General features: G+C 45.7%; 1 protein-coding gene across 8 annotated transcripts in view; it reads right to left on the bottom strand.

Moving 5' to 3' along the window:
- Positions 1–17,362, bottom strand: part of EEF2K (eukaryotic elongation factor 2 kinase) — a 199,976-nt gene that overhangs the window by 52,781 nt on the left and 129,833 nt on the right. For 3 of the 8 annotated variants that reach the window (XM_069210295.1, XM_069210297.1, XM_069210296.1), the window contains 3 exons: positions 15,911–15,988; positions 13,277–13,333; positions 13,051–13,110 (listed from right to left, as the gene is read on the bottom strand). In XM_069210295.1, the coding sequence (XP_069066396.1) occupies positions 13,051–13,110; positions 13,277–13,333; positions 15,911–15,988 (195 nt within the window). The remainder of the gene's footprint in view (positions 1–13,050; positions 13,111–13,276; positions 13,334–15,910; positions 15,989–17,362) is intronic. The other 5 variants (XM_069210301.1, XM_069210302.1, XM_069210299.1 and 2 more) reach the window with 3 other exon arrangements.

The raw sequence follows: 17,362 nt of genomic DNA, 5'->3' as shown, positions 1-17,362 counted from the left end.
CAATTTCTCCCCAAGAATTGGGAAAGAAGGCGGACCACTGGGTCAAGACTAGGGTGTCCAAAACGTCCACAGGGGGTGACCAAAAGAAAGGGGTCACAAAACCTCCCCAGGGGAAGGGTGGCGAGACAGCCAAAAACAAAAATAGTAAAGAGTCTTCTACAGGCCCCCAAAAACCTGCACAGGAGGGTGGGCCCAGAGCCTCTTCACAAAACAATTCTGGGTACAAGGGTAAAAACTTTGATCCCAAAAAGGCCTGGTGTCGTAGCTGTAGTCAGTCTGGACACCAAACTGGAGACAAGGCCTGTCCCAAGAAAGATACCACTTCTAACTCCAATCCAGCTAAAACTGGAATGGCCAGTCTCCAAGTGGGATCAACAGTGTGCCCAGAGCAAATCAGGTGTCACACTGAAGCTACATTAGTCTCTGAGGGTGGGGTGGATTTAGCCACACTGGCTGCCTGGCCCCCTAACATGCAAAAATACAGACAGCAGCTCTTAATTAATGGGACAAGTGTAGAGGGCCTGAGGGATACAGGTGCCAGTGTCACTATGGTGACAGAGAAACTGGTTTTCTCCTGGCCAATACCTGGCTGGACAAACTTATCCAGTCACCAACGCTGACAATCAGACTAAAGTACATCCCATGGCTATGGTAACTTTAGAGTGGGGAGGGGTCAATGGCCTGAAACAGGTGGTGGTCTCCTCAAATATCCCAGTAGACTGTTTTCTTGGAAACGACCTGGAGTCCTCAGCATGGGCTGAGGTAGAACTGAAAACCCATGCAGCCATGCTGGGTATCCCTGAACTGGTGTGTGTCAAGACAAGGGCACAGTGCAAGGCACAGGGTGAAAAAGTAGAGCTGGAGTCTGGAAGAAAGGCCCAGCCTACCAAGAGAAAAGGAAAGTCAGCTGGGAAACCAGCTGCAACACAACAAGAAAAAGAGAACCTCTCTTCTCAGGAAGAAGTTCTGCCCTCTGAGGGAACTGAGCCTATGGAACTGGAACCTTATCAGGTTGAGCTCTTGGGCCCAGGGGGACCCTCAAGGGAAGAGTTGTGTAAGGGACAAGAAACCTGTCCCTCTCTTGAAGGCCTTAGGCAGCAAGCTGCTGAAGAGTCCAAAGGCAAGAAAAATGGAACACATAGGGTCTATTGGGAAGATGGACTCCTGTACACTGAGGCAAGAGATCCCAAACCTGGTGCCACTAGGAGAGTGGTAGTGCCTCAGAGTTTCAGAGAGTTTATTCTGACCTTAGCCCATGATATTCCCCTTGCTGGGCATTTGGGACAAACCAAGACGTGGGAGAGGTTAGTCAACCACTTCTACTGGCCCAATATGTCCCAGAAGGTTAAGGAGTTTTGCCTCTCCTGCCCCACCTGTCAAGCCAGTGGTAAGACAGGTGGGCATCCAAAGGCCCCCCTCATTCCACTTCCAGTGGTGGGGGTCCCCTTTGAAAGAGTGGGTGTGGACTTAGTGGGTCCACTTGAACCTCCCACAGCCTCAGGAAATATGTACATCCTAGTAGTAGTGGATCATGCTACTAGGTATCCTGAAGCTATTCCCCTTAGGTCGACTACTGCCCCTGCAGTAGCCAAGGCCCTCATTGGTATCTTTACCAGAGTGGGTTTCCCTAAGGAGGTGGTGTCTGACAGAGGTACCAACTTCATGTCAGCATACCTAAAACACATGTGGAATGAGTGTGGAGTGACTTATAAGTTCACTACACCATATCATCCACAAACTAATGGCCTTGTTGAGAGATTCAACAAGACATTAAAGGGCATGATCATGGGGCTCCCAGAAAAACTCAAAAGGAGATGGGATGTCCTCCTGCCATGTCTGCTTTTCGCTTACAGAGAGGTGCCTCGGAAGGGAGTAGGGTTCTCACCCTTTGAACTTCTGTTTGGCAACCCTGTAAGGGGACCACTTGCTCTTGTTAAAGAAGGCTGGGAGAGACCTCTTCATGAGCCTAAACAAGACATAGTGGACTATGTACTTGGCCTTCGCTCAAGAATGGCAGAGTACATGGAAATGGCAAGTAAAAACCTTGAGGCCAGCCAACAGCTCCAGAAGTTTTGGTATGACCAAAAGGCTGCAATGGTTGAATTTCAACCAGGGCAGAAAGTATGGGTTTTGGAGCCTGTGGCTCCCAGGGCACTTCAGGACAGATGGAGTGGCCCTTACCCAATCCTGGAAAAGAAGAGTCAGGTCACCTACCTGGTGGACCTAGGCACAAGCAGGAGCCCCAAGAGGGTGATCCATGTAAACCGCCTAAAACTCTTCCATGATAGGGCTGATGTGAATATGTTGATGGTAACAGATGAGGAGCAGGAAGCTGAGAGTGAGCCTCTCCCTGATCTCCTCTCATCAGACCCTAAAGATGGCTCAGTGGATGGAGTGATCTATTCAGACACCCTCTCTGGCCAACAGCAAGCTGACTGTAGGAAGGTCCTACAACAGTTTGCTGAGCTCTTTTCCCTAACCCCTGGTCAGACACACCTGTGTACCCATGATGTGGACACAGGAGACAGCATGCCTGTCAAAAACAAAATCTTCAGACAGTCTGATCAAGTTAAGGAAAGCATCAAGGTGGAAGTCCACAAGATGCTGGAATTGGGAGTAATTGAGCACTCTGACAGCCCCTGGGCTAGCCCAGTGGTCTTAGTCCCCAAACCTCACACCAAAGAAGGAAAGAGAGAGATGAGGTTTTGTGTGGACTACAGAGGTCTTAATTCTGTCACCAAGACAGATGCCCATCCCATTCCTAGAGCGGACGAGCTGATTGACAAATTAGGTGCTGCCAAATTCTTAAGTACCTTTGACTTAACAGCAGGGTACTGGCAAATCAAAATGGCACCTGGAGCAAAAGAGAAAACAGCATTCTCCACACCTGATGGGCATTATCAGTTTACTGTTATGCCCTTTGGTTTAAAGAATGCCCCTGCCACCTTCCAAAGGTTGGTGAATCAAGTCCTTGCTGGGTTGGAATCCTTTAGTGCAGCTTATCTTGATGATATTGCTGTCTTCAGCTCCACCTGGCAGGATCACCTGGTCCACCTGAAGAAGGTTTTGAAGGCTCTGCAATCAGCCGGCCTCTCTATCAAGGCATCCAAATGCCAGATAGGGCAGGGAACTGTGGTTTACTTGGGACACCTTGTAGGTGGAGGCCAAGTTCAGCAACTCCAGCCTAAGATCCAGACTATTCTGGACTGGGCAGCTCCAAAAACCCAGACCCAAGTCAGGGCATTCCTTGGCTTGACTGGGTACTATAGGAGGTTTGTGAAGGGATATGGATCCATTGTGACAGCCCTCACAGAACTCACCTCCAAGAAAATGCCCAAGAAAGTAAACTGGACTGTAGAATGCCAACAGGCCTTTGACACCCTGAAACAAGCTATGTGCACAGCACCAGTTCTAAAAGCTCCAGATTACTCCAAGCAATTCATTGTGCAAACAGATGCCTCTGAACATGGGATAGGGGCAGTTTTGTCCCAAACAAATGATGATGGCCTTGACCAGCCTGTTGCTTTCATTAGCAGGAGGTTACTCCCCAGGGACCAGCGTTGGAGTGCCATTGAGAGGGAGGCCTTTGCTGTGGTTTGGTCCCTGAAGAAGTTGAGACCATACCTCTTTGGTACTCACTTCCTAGTTCAAACTGACCACAGACCTCTCAGATGGCTGATGCAAATGAAAGGTGAAAATCCAAAACTGTTGAGGTGGTCCATCGCCCTACAGGGAATGGACTTTATAGTGGAACACAGACCTGGGACTGCCCATGCCAATGCAGATGGCCTTTCCAGGTTCTTCCACTTAGAAAATGAAGACTCTCTTGGGAAAGGTTAGTCTCATCCTCTTTCGTTTGGGGGGGGGGGTTGTGTAAGGAAATGCCTCCTTGGCATGGTTACCCCCTGACTTTTTGCCTTTGCTGATGCTATGTTTTGAATTGAAAGTGTGCTGAGGCCTGCTAACCAGGCCCCAGCACCAGTGTTCTTTCCCTAACCTGTACTTTTGATTCCACAATTGACGCACCCTGGCATCCAGATAAGTCCCTTGTAAGTGGTACCCCTGGTTCCAAGGGCCCTGATGCCAAGGAAGGTCTCTAAGGGCTGCAGCATGTCTTATGCCACCCTGGAGACCCCTCACTCAGCACAGACACCCTGCTTGCCAGCTTGTGTGTGCTGGTGAGAACAAAATGAGTAAGTCGACATGGCACTCCCCTCAGGGTGCCATGCCAGCCTCTCACTGCCTATGCAGGTATAGGTAAGTCACCCCTCTAGCAGGCCTTACAGCCCTAAGGCAGGGTGCACTATACCATAGGTGAGGGCACCAGTGCATGAGCACTGTGCCCCTACAGTGTCTAAACAAAACCTTAGACATTGTAAGTGCAGGGTAGCCATAAGAGTATATGGTCTGGGAGTCTGTTTCACACGAACTCCACAGCACCATAATGGCTACACTGAAAACTGGGAAGTTTGGTATCAAACTTCTCAGCACAATAAATGCACACTGACTCCAGTGTCCATTTTATTGTAAAATATACCCCAGAGGGCACCTTAGAGGTGCCCCCTGAAACCTTAACCGACTATCTGTGTAGGCTGACTGGTTCCAGCAGCCTGCCACAACCGAGACATGTTGCTGGCCCCATGGGGAGAGTGCCTTTGTCACTCTGAGGCCAGTAACAAAGCCTGCACTGGGTGGAGATGCTAACACCTCCCCCAGGCAGGAGCTGTCACACCTGGCGGTGAGCCTCAAAGGCTCACCCCTTTGTGCCAGCACCGCAGGACACTCCAGCTAGTGGAGTTGCCCGCCCCCTCCGGCCACGGCCCCCACTTTTGGCGGCAAGGCCGGAGAAAATAATGAGAATAACAAGGAGGAGTCACTGGCCAGTCAGGACAGCCCCTAAGGTGTCCTGAGCTGAAGTGACTCTAACTTTTAGAAATCCTCCATCTTGCAGATGGAGGATTCCCCAATAGGATTAGGGATGTGACCCCCCTCCCCTTGGGAGGAGGCACAAAGAGGGTGTACCCACCCTCAGGGCTAGTAGCCATTGGCTACTAACCCCCCAGACCTAAACACGCCCTTAAATTTAGTATTTAAGGGCTCCCCTGAACCTAAGAATTTAGATTCCTGAAACTACAAGAAGAAGAAGACTGCTGAGCTGAAAAACCCCTGCAGAGGAAGAACAGAAGACACCAACTGCTTTGGCCCCAGACTTACCGGCCTGTCTCCTGCCTTCCAAAGAAACCTGCTCCAGCGACGCTTTCCAAGGGACCAGCGACCTCTGAATCCTCTGAGGACTGCCCTGCTTCAAGAAAGACAAGAAACTCCCGAGGACAGCGGCACTGCTCCAAAAGAACTGCAACTTTCTTTCAAGGAGCAGATTTAAAGACCCCTGCAACTCCCCGCAAGAAGCGTGAGACTTGCAACACTGCACCCGGCGACCCCGACTCGACTGGTGGAGAACCAACACCTCAGGGAGGACCCTCTGGCGACTCCGAGACTGTGAGTAACCAAAGTTGTCCCCCTGAGCCCCCACAGCGACGCCTGCAGAGGGAATCCCGAGGCTCCCCCTGACCGCGACTGCCTGAACTCCATTTCCCGACGGCTGGAAAAAACCCTGCACCCGCAGCCCCCAGCACCTAAAGGAACGGAACTCCTGTGCAGGAGTGACCCCCAGGAAGCCCTCTCCCTTGTCCAGGTGGTGGCTACCCCGAGGAGCCCCCCCCCTTGCCTGCCTGCAACGCTGAAGAGATCCCTTGGTCTCTCATTGATTTACATTGAAAACCCGACGCTTGTTTCTACACTGCACCCGGCCGCCCCAGTGCCGCCGAGGGTGTACTTTTTGTGTGAACTTGTGTCCCCCCCGGTGCCCTACAAAACCCCCCTGGTCTGCCCTCCGAAGACGCGGGTACTTACCTGCTGGCAGACTGGAACCGGGGCACCCCCTTCTCTCCATTGAAGCCTATGTGGTTTGGGCACCTCTTTGACCTTTGCACCTGACCGGCCCTGAGCTGCTGGTGAGATAACTTTGGGGTTGCTCTGAACCCCCAACGGTGGGCTACCTTGGACCCAAAACTGAAACCTGTAAGTGACTTACTTACCTGTTAAAACTAACATTACTTTACCTCACCCAGGAACTGTGAAAATTGCACTAAGTGTCCACTTTTAAAACAGCTTATTGTGTTTAATGTGAAAAGTATACATGCTAATGTAATGATTCAAAGTTCCTAAAGTACTTACCTGCAATACCTTTCAAATGAGATATTACATGTAGAATTTGAACCTGTGGTTCTTAAAATAAACTAAGAAAATATATTTTTCTATAACAAAACCTATTGGCTGGATTTGTCTCTGAGTGTGTGTTCCTCATTTATTGCCTGTGTGTATGTACAACAAATGCTTAACACTACTCCTTGGATAAGCCTACTGCTCGACCACACTTCCACAAAATAGAGCATTAGTATTATCTCTTTTTGCCACTATCTTACCTCTAAGGGGAACCCTTGGACTCTGTGCATGCTATTCCTTACTTTGAAATAGCACATACAGAGCCAACTTCCTACACTCCTCCTCTCGGTGATACTGCACATGGGCATGGAGTCCTTTGTTAGATTGTTTTCCCACAAGTAGGTGAGGTAAGGAGTGTATAGAGAGTAAAGAGAAAGAGACGACCATGCAGTGTATTTACATATGTACAATATTTATATGACAATGCAACTACAATGGCCACAGGCGTTGAGGGAGGAGGGAGGGCACATGTGAATCTACAGCACTACATGCCACAAACAGATGTCTACTGGGTAAGTAACATTTTCCATTCTTTGGCATGTACGGCTGTAGATACAGATGCTTTGCATAGACTGTAAAGCAGTCCCTCCAACTAAGCAGTGGCTAGGCTGTAGGAGTCGGAGTTGCTTGACAGAGTGTTCTGAGCACTGCTTGGCCAACATTAGATTGCTGGTGTAGTAAAACATCTATACAATAGTGTTTAGTGAACGTATGAGGTGTAGACCAAGTAGCAGTTTACATATGTCTGCTATTGGGATGTTACCTAGAAAAGCTATAGAAGCACCCTTCTTCCTAGCGGAGTGTGCTTTAGGGGTAACAGGTCACTGCAGTTTTGCTTTAGCATAACAAGTCTGCATGTATTTGACTATCCATCTGGCTATACCGTTTTTTGATATTGGGCTGCCTTTATCAAGCATTGAAAATGCTACACATTTTTGCTTAGATCTCCTAAACTATTTAGTTCTGTAAATATAAAACGTGAGAGCCCTTTTAACATTTAGTGTGTGAAGAGCTCTCTCTGCAACCGAGTCTAGTTGTGGGGAAAAAGACTGGTAATTCAATTGATTGGTTGATATGGAATTGTGAAACTACTTTAGGAAGGAAGTCATGGTTTGTTGAGAACTACTCTAACTCTGTGTATTTGGAAGAAAGGTTCTTCTAAGGTTAGAGCCTGGAGTTCACTTACATATCTTAGGGAAGCAACAGCTACTAAAAAAGCCACTTTCCATGAAAGAAATTGTAAAGGGCATGTATGCATTCGCACAAAGGGTGAACTCGTGAGCCTAGTAAGGACAACATTAAGGTCCCAGGGTGGTGCTAGAGGTACCCCAGGTGGATGTACTCTCTTGAGACCTTCCATGAAAGCTTTGATAACTGGAATTCTGAATACAGAGATGTGTTGTCTGTTTTGGAGGTAAGCAGCTATAGCTGCTAAATGAAGATGAATAGAGGAGTATGCTAAGTTTGCATACTTTAATGCAGCAAATAACAATGTCCTGGACTGAGGCTTTGAGTGGGTCTATGTGTTTAGGTCGGCAATAGTATACAAAACATTTCCATTTTGCAGCATAACACTGTCTGGATGTAGGTTTACATTCTTCTTTTAAAATGTCCATTCATTCTGGCGGTAGATTTAAGTAATCAAACTCTGTGACCTCAGGAGCCATATCGCAAGGTTGAGCGTTTTGGGGTCTGAATGCATGATCAGTCCTTGATTTTGAGTGAGAAAGTCTGGCCTGTTGGGGTGCGAAACTACTGCTAGATCCAGAAGTGGTGTGAATCAAGCTTGACCTGCCCATGTGGGAGCTACAAGGATCATGGTGAATGATGCTTGTCTCAATTTGAAAACCAGAAATGGAATGAGTGGGAGAGGTGGAAAAGAGTAAGCAAATATCCCTGGCCAATTCATCCATAGAGCATTGCCCTTGGACTGAGGGTGTGGGTATCTGGATGCAAAGTTTTGGCATTTTGTATTTTCTTCGGTGACGAAGAGGTCTATTTGGGGTGTTCCCCACTTTTGAAAGTACTGATGAAGGAATTGTAGGTGGAGTTCCAATTAGTAGACTTGTTGATGCATTCTGCCGCGGCGGTCTGAAATCTGGTTGTCCATGCCTGGGAGATACTCTGCCACTAAATGAATGTGGTGGTGAATTGCCCATTTCCATATTGTCTGAGCAAGATTGGACAACTGAGAAAACATGCCCCCCTCACCCCGTTTCAGCAGATAATACACACTTGTCATGTTATCTGTATGAAATAGAACCACTTTGTGGGTAAGTTGTGGGAGAAAAGCCTTCATTGCTAGGAAAACTGCTTGCAGCTCCTAGTATTTGACATGTGAAGCTTGTTAAATGGGATCCCATAGACCTTGTATTGTAAGGTTGTTGAGGTGAGCTCCCCAACCTGTCTGTGATGCATCTGTAGTGAGAGTGATCTGAGGCACAGGGTCCTGAAAGGGCCGCCCTTTGGAGACGTTGGTGGGTTTCCACCATTGCAGAGAGCAGTGAGTCTGGCAGTCCCCAACACTAGATCTTGGAGATGGCCGTGTGCCTGAAACCACTGGTGAGACAGACATTGCTGTAGGGAACACATGTATAGTGTGGCATGAAGAACGATGGCAATGCAAGATGCCATCCTCCATACTAGCTGCATGATTGTGCTCACTGTGTAAGTATGGTTTTCCTGTAATTAAGAAATCAAAGTTTAAAAAGTTTGAATTTGGGTTGGACTTGGATATGCTAACCCTATATCAGCATTGACTATTGCTCCTAGGTAAGGATGTGTCTGCAAAGGTTGGAGTTGGGATTTGAGAAAGTTGATTGTGAATCCCAGAGTGTGAAGGAGGTTTACACTGATCTGAGTGTCACGCTGACAGTATTGGAACGTACCGCTTCTGATGAGCCATTCGTCAAAGTAAGGGAAGACATGAATGTGTTGACACCTGAGGTATGCTGCAACTACTGCTAGACATTTTGTGAAGACCCTGGGTGCGGTTATTACCCCGAATGGTAAAACCTTGAACTGATAATGTTGCCCCGCAATAACAAATCTGAGGTATTTGTGGTGTGCTGGATGAATGGTAATATGAAAGTATGGCTCCTTTAGATCTAAAGCTGTCATAAAGGTGCCTTGTTGTAACAGTGGAATGACACTGTGGAGAGTGACTATATGAAAATGCTTTAAGAGAATGTATAAATTTAGTGGTCTGAGATCCAGAATTAGTCTGAGTGACCTGTTCTTGTTTGGTATAAGGAAGTACAGGGAGTATACTCCTGACCCTTGCTGTGAGAAGGGGACTGATTCTATAACCCATTTGAGAAGAAGGGATTGCACCTCTTCTTTGAGAGGAGTAAGATGTTCTTTTGAGAATTTGTGAGTGTGAGGATAAATGTTTGGTAGAGTGAATGTGAGCTCCAGACAGTAACCATGTTGGATAACTGAGAGAACCCACTGGTCTGGGGTGATGTCGGCCCATTGTGGGTAGAAAGTTTTGGGTTTTCCCATACTGGAGAGGTGTGAGGAGGTGGAAGGTGCAAGTAGTCACTGGCATGCAGTGGAGGCAGATTCTCTGGGGATGGATGGCTTTCCTCTGCCTTTGTTGTTTGCACCGCTGTATGATCCTCTAAAGGATCCTCTTTTGTAGAAATGACAGCCGTATTTGTTTTGAGAGGTGGAAGGCTCGTTAGAGGATGATTTGAAGCCTCACCTAAATGGTGGGCAATGAAAATGACCATGTTGTATGGTGGTGAGTAATGCCCTTATAGCCTTTGCTGTCTCCGAGTCTTTTTAAAGTTTTTCTTTGATGTTGTCTACTTCTTGGCCAAATAAGTGTTCCCTTTTGAATGACACATTGAGGACTATCTGCTGTATTTCTGGCTTGAATCCTGAACACCTAAACCAAGCGTGCCTATGTAAAATGAAACTAGTGTTAACACCGCATGCTGTGGTATCTGCGGCATCAGTTGCACACCTAATAGAATTATTAGAGATGGTTAGACCCTCTGAAACTATCTCTTGTGCCATTTTACGAAGTTCCTCTGGGAGGTACTGGACAAGATACTCCATTTTGTCCCACTGGACTCTGCCGTATTGTGCCAAACGTGCTTGCGAATTGGCAATATGCCAATGATTGGCAGCTTGTGCAGCAACTCTTTTTAAAGCTGCATCTAAGTTTTTTTTACTTTCCATATCAGGTGAGGGTGTCTCTCCTGTGGATTGACTATTAGCTTGTTTTCATGCTACAATGACGACTATGGAGTCGGGAGATATTTGAGCCCGTATATATAGAGGGTCTGTTGGTGCAGCCTTGTATCTCTTGGTGTGATAACCCAAGACTTTACGGGTTCTTCAAAAATATCATTGGCATGCCTAGCAACATGGGTAAAACTGACTCTTTTTGTGTGTAGTCGTCAGGGTGTCAAAGAGGAAATCCTCTTCAATAGGGTCAGTGTGCAGCTGGACATTGTGGTATGCGGCTGCCCTTGCTATGACCTTCTGATACAATACTGTGTACTCAGGTGTTGATGGCTGTGCTGGATATAAGTCAGGGTAATTTGGCATTATGGGATCTGGGTCGTATGAATCCCATGGGTCTATGTGCTGTGGCATGTCACCCAAATCATCTCCTTGAGGCAGACGTGAACCCTGTGGTGAAAACAGAGGTTCAATAAATGGTGTAGGAAATTGGGGAGGCGGTGGAGCGGTAGATGGAAGCACTGACGAGAGTGGTGGAGAAGGCTGAGGTCGAACTGGAGTTTAGGGGAAGGAGCAGTGTCCAAGGCCTCCTCAAAGGTGAGCTTCCATTTGATTGGAACAGGGGGAGAAACAATTATTCTCCCTGTTCCTTTTTGAATATGTAGTTGGTGCTGACAAGCGTCCATTATTCTAAGATGGGCTCCACTGGTGAAACTGCTTCGGAGGAATGACTGGAGTCTCTAGAAGGCACAGTCTTATGTTCCGAAATGTTCAGAGCCAAAGTCTTGTGTAGAGTCGAAGCTGTCATCTCTGAAGTGGTTGCAGAGGGTCTTGGCTGTTTTCGGTGTGAAGCCAGAGGGCGGGGCGTCTAAAGGTGATTTTCAGATCCTATCATGGCCCGAAGGCAGTGACGGTCCGGCGTCCTGCTTCTGGGGCTTCTTTAAAATCTTTGTTTTGGGAGTAGGAATTGTTCTACTCATGGGTTGCGCAAAGGTGACTGGCTGGCTTTTGATGTTGGATTGAACGTCCGACTCTGAATCTTCTATGGAGAAGGCCTCCTCCTGTTCCAGCTCCTCCTGCATGTGCTCTTCCCTGAAGATATCCAGTGTCCTCTGGTGTTTTGGACACCATCTCCAACCTACGAGCTCTTCGGTCGTGGAGCGTCTTCTTGGAGCGATAGGAACAGCAGGAATCACAGGTTTGTTCTTTGCGGTCCGGGTAGAGACACAAATTACACATGTGATGTTGGTCGATGTGGGGGGAATTTCGAGTGGCATCGAGGGCAAAAACAAAATGGAGTATGTTCCATCAGCCCTGCATAGTCTAACAGCACATGTAAGATTAGGCCCGAGGCCGGTGTGGACGCCCCGAAGGGCGGTAAGCAGACTTCTGGTTCGGACATTCGGACCAACTGCGAAATATATAGAAAAACTCAATCAAATTACAATACTGTTGCTGCAAGAAAGTTGGAAGACAACAGTTCGGAATAGACTGAGCTGAGTAAATACCAGTGCGAGAGGAACACACTTCTGAGCTCGTCAGCGGAGAGAAAACAATCTAACAAAGGACTCAATGCCCATGTGCAGTATCACCGAGAGGAGGAATCACTCGATCTCGTGACACAAAAAGATTATTCGAACAAAAAGAACTCATAACACTCCGGACCCAACACTAGATGGCAGACTTATGCAAAGCATGTGTATCTACAGCCACACATGCCATGGAACATATAGTTTTAATAGTTTTCTGTGAGTATACCATGGGATTTTGGTGAATCTCAAACAACATGTGGAGGTCTAAAATTCATAGTGTCTGATTCTCAGTTGTTTGTGTAAATCAGACACTAAAAGATTAACGATGATACTGTATTTTGCCAAACACAACCCATGCACAAAAAAAGAAGAACTCTGGATCTGTGCACAGGTGCTTCTTTCACTAGGGTAGCAGCTCAAATAAAAAAAAAAGTGCAGCATGCAGAATGCAGTTTCAAAAGCTGCTGCTGCGCCCTGTGGAACAGAATTGTTCATAACACAAGCACACATATTGCCATTAACAGTGACCTGTTAGCAAGCTCACAAACACATGTTCCTAGGCACACCGAACCCAAAGGTGTAAACCAAACAAAACTACAAACCTGTTGGCCCCAGCACACAGTTTAGACTTCTCACAAACACTCACTTCAAGACTAAAGGACATAGCTCCATAGATAGATGGTCTGGTTACAGTGAACGACTGCCAAAGGAAGATTGGATTGGCTACGTTTGTCTTAGCTTCCCTTAGACCATAAAAGAATCATATAAACTATTTAAGGATTTCTTGTCCGGCGAATCAAAGCCATTATTCTGTAGAAAATATCATGATTTACTACTAAACCCCCTTAATTAAAATCAGCTTTTCAGCAATTACAGAACAGCTGCCATAAAATATTTTAATAAAGCTTGTCCTTCCATGTACACAAACCATCTAGTCAAGAATACAGAGTGTGAAAATGCAGCCAGATTTTGCATCTAATATGTACAGTGGTTGGAAACCAAACAAAGGCATGTGCACCAGATTTGCATGCAGAATCACCATTTTCATCCGGGGACTGTTTTTAGGGGTCACAGAGGGTTTATTTACAACAGCTTTTCTCTAATTGGAAAATTAAAAACACATACAGAAAGTTAGAAATTAAATTAAAGCAGTAAATGAAGAAAAGAAAATGATCAGCTAATAGCATGATGTGAGATTAGAAAACAAGAGGGGAGCATGTTATGATGGAGTGGAATTCTTTTCGAGGTCACTGCATTTTATTTACCCTTCCAAAACTGTCTTCAGATTCAGACTCGCGCCTTCTGTTGCAGTTTGAGTGACCCTATGTCAATGTAAAAATCTTGTTAATTCATTTAACCCGGAAAAGCACAGAGTCAAAGAACTTATTACCCACAATACTAATAAATTCAAATTCCACATAGTAACCCAGCTGGCTCGTCAGATTCTCAGCCAACATCTACATTTTAAAGAGTCTTTCTTTGGTTTCTTTGATCCAGTTGCACACCTTCATCACCTGGGCACATCAGTTACCGGTGCAAGCGATGTGCCGCGTTACATATGGATGTGTAAAGGATTACATTGCAGCTCTACTCACTGGGTGACGAACTACGCTCTCCCCATTACTTATGTCTTCACATGCTCTGAGAAGCTGCTATCAGTGCCCGAGTCATATAGAAATATGCTACTGGGCCAGGAAAATCTAACAGCTGCTTATGAAACGACTAGTGCTTGAGATTATGCATATTTCTTCCATTACTAATAACTACACTACCCAAAAGCGCATGGGCAACTGCAAAAGAAAGAACAACCACCCCGTGTGCAATCAGATTTCCTGCCGTATAATATAGCATTCAGTAGTTCCAGACCTTTCTAGAAACGTTCTGTGTTTCGAGGCAGTTTACTCAGCCTTCCGCAGATGAGTCTGACTCATAGTTTTCTGTTATTTCTTCCCCTTTTGAAGTATTTTTGTTACATCTGGCGTCATTGTGACCGCCCCTCCATGGTAACTAGGAAATATGCCCTTAGGAATACAAAAAAACTTAATGTTGGTATTGTAAAAATGGGCTGGATTCCCCAGCATCTCGAGTCCAAAAGTCATTCTGATTAATGTGATCTGCGTTGTACAGGCTTGCAGCTTACTAGCTTTGATACCCTAGTAATGCTGAAATAGTACTACTTTGAAGCTTCCATCAACCAACTACTCTCAAAAATATGATAATTACCAATAATCAGCCAGGTATGAAGAAACTAGTGGAATGTTTGCTTCACAAATTATCTATTGTATTTCTTGTGAAACACCTCCGTACAAGGCTCTAAAACATTTTTGTCACAAAATGTGTACCAAAAAAGATGCCACATAATAACATCAATGCCACAGAATATTAAAGCTTGTTTCCCAATAGGCACCATCGACTGCAAAGCGAAGGCAAAGATAGTCAGCTAGCCACCGAAAGTGAAGCAGTTCAGAACACCTCGACAGGCTCCCAAGATAAGTGCTTTATTCAAAGACATGTTATAAAAAATAACAAACTTTAGTGATTGAAAACTGCAGAAATACTTTCATACAGACGTGCTCTAAGGAACATAATGCTGAATGCCATTATCGTCGCCCCACAGCTGTTACCAACTGTAATTCTTAATCCATTTTGGGATCGGACACTGGCATTATTCGAACTATAATGGTCCTTGTGATATATACCCACATGCCATTCCTATAGCCAACCTCCAATCCTTTTCTGAGGCTTTCACTGGAAGGCTATAAAAGATATGGAGTATAAGGCCCAAGTGTAATGGTGACCTACCACTGGATGGGCACATATCTTTGTCTAGCTGTTATTTAGCAAGAACCTTGTGATGCTCAAGGTCATCCGGTCATGGTAAGAAGACAAATAATTGGCTGAGTACAGAAACATTAAGCAGTGTCTTGTAACACACAAACATTCTAAGCATGTCCTTTTTGAAGAGTACAGACTCCCAAATCAGGAAATGTAGATGTAACGAGTAAGGGACTGCAGAGGCCCTGCCCGTGGCAACCACGCTTGAAAACAATAGATTTCTGTAATGCCATCTATGCATAGGATACATTACCCCACCCACAACACTGGCAGGATTATTTACTTAGGTTTACCATTATTTAAGCATGCAGATCGAGTGCAAAACTGTGCAGCGCCACACAAGCGCCCATGAATCTCTTAATAAATAACCCTCTTCATATCAAACCCCCAAAACTGACCACCTCCCCATTATATCTCATCCCTTCCACTTATAGCAATAAGAAAAAACGAAAGCAAATACAAATAAAGTATGAAAACTGAATGAAGAGTAAGGGAATACACCCATGTTTGTCTTGGAGGTGTGTGCATCTCCAGTACAACAGACTCTCACAGCAGGATTTTCTGTAAGTTATTTTCCGCTGATGAAGCCTTAGTCTAAGGCTACTGTAGGGCCTCAGCACGTCACCAGCATAAACAAAAGGTTTGCTTTTAATAGATGTAGTATTTGAAAGAAAGACACAAGACTTTGTTCCAGCTTTCCCAAATGGTAAAAGGCTAACACTTCAATAAGGCGTGCTTTACTAATACTCTCATTTATTCCGAGTGACACCATTTGTGATTTAGCGCTGTAAATGTTCTTGAGGGGGATACTGGTTCGGAGTACCTCAAATAAAGGTTAGTTCAAAGAAGAAAGCCTACGTTGTTTGCATAAATATCGTATGACTGACAGATCATCTTAGAATGTGAAACTATCTGAGACAACAGAGGCTGTACATCTGACTTGGTCCTTGTTGAAAAGGGCGCAGCAGAGGTCAATAATTGTGCCTTATCGGCTAGTCGGGTCTATGTGACTGGAGCTAAATAAAGAATCAGTTATTGCAAAAGCAGGCCAAATTGATACATACTCTCTCTCGAGGATCCATATCTTCTGATTCACTCCGTCTTTCACTTGGGCAGCCGCTGTCACCACCGTTTTCGGAGTCCTGTTGAAAAAACAAAGAAAGAATGCCACTGTGATATTACTCAATCTTTAGTGTGGGGACACACACAAACAATTAAGTGATTAAGGGGCAGATGCAGGAAACACTTTGCGACTCGCAAACGGCAAAATTTGCCGTTTGCGACTCACAAATGCGTGTTTCCTATGCAGAAATGCATTTTGCGAGTCGGGACCGACTCGCAAAATGAATTTCAGAATCGCAAATAGGAAGGGGTGCTCCCTTCCTATTTGCGATTCGCAGTGGTATGCAATGGTGTCGCAGTTACCATCCACTTGAAGTGGATGGTAACCCACTCGCAAATTGGAAGGGGTCCCCATGGGACCCCTTCCCCTTTGTGAATAGACCACAAATTATTTTTTCAGGGCAGGTAGTGGTCCAAGGGACCACTACCTGCCCTGAAAAAATACCGAAACTAAAGGTTTCGGATTTTTTTTTAAGAGCAGCTCGTTTTCCTTTAAGGAAAACGGACTACACTTAAAAAAAAAAAAAAAAACTGCTTTATTTATAAGCAGTCACGAACATGGAGGTCTGCGGACTACAGCAGGCCTCCATGTTTGCGAGTGCCCATAGTCTGTATGGGGCCGCAATTTGCGACCCACCTCATTAATATTAATGAGGTGGGTCTTTGCGACCCCATACCGACTCGCAGACGGTGTCTGAGACACCGTTCTGCATACCAATTTGCGAGTTGCAAATTGCGAGTCGGAAGGACTCGCAATTTGCAACTCGCAAATTGGATTTTTGCTACATCTGGCCCCTAGTTTGTTAATGTATTTTTGTTAATTCTCAGATGTACTACTTTTCATTCCCCAATTTGACAAGAAAATGGCTCGCCACCGCTATCACTTTGTACCCCTCGTAGCTCTCACTTCAGGAACACAGTACATGAGAAATCAACTTGTAACACTCCGAGCACAAAACTAGATGGTGGACTTATGCTAAGCATGTGTGTCTACAGCTACGCATGCCATCGGACATATATGTATAGATATATGGAAAATGTCACTTACCCAGTGTACATCTGTTCGTGGCATTAGTCGCTGCAGATTCACATGCTGTGCACATCCCGCCATCTGGTGTTGGGCTCGGAGTGTTACAAGTTTTTTTTCTTCGAAGAAGTCTTTTCGAGTCACGAGATCGAGGGACTCCTCCCATTTCGGCTCCATTGCGCATGGGCGTCGACTCCATCTTAGATTGTTTTCCCCGCAGAGGGTGAGGTAGGAGTTGTGTATGCTAGTAATAGTGCCCATGCAATGGAGTGAATACGTATGTACATAATGTAGTTTAAAGTAATATATTTACAAATTTACAAATGTTCAAGATCAACTTCTAAACGGCTACAGGCTCCCGGGGAGG

This window comes from Pleurodeles waltl, chromosome 10 (genome assembly GCF_031143425.1).
Source record: "Pleurodeles waltl isolate 20211129_DDA chromosome 10, aPleWal1.hap1.20221129, whole genome shotgun sequence".
Lineage (NCBI taxonomy): Eukaryota > Metazoa > Chordata > Amphibia > Caudata > Salamandridae > Pleurodeles > Pleurodeles waltl.
This window is presented reverse-complemented; position numbering and strand designations above follow the sequence as displayed.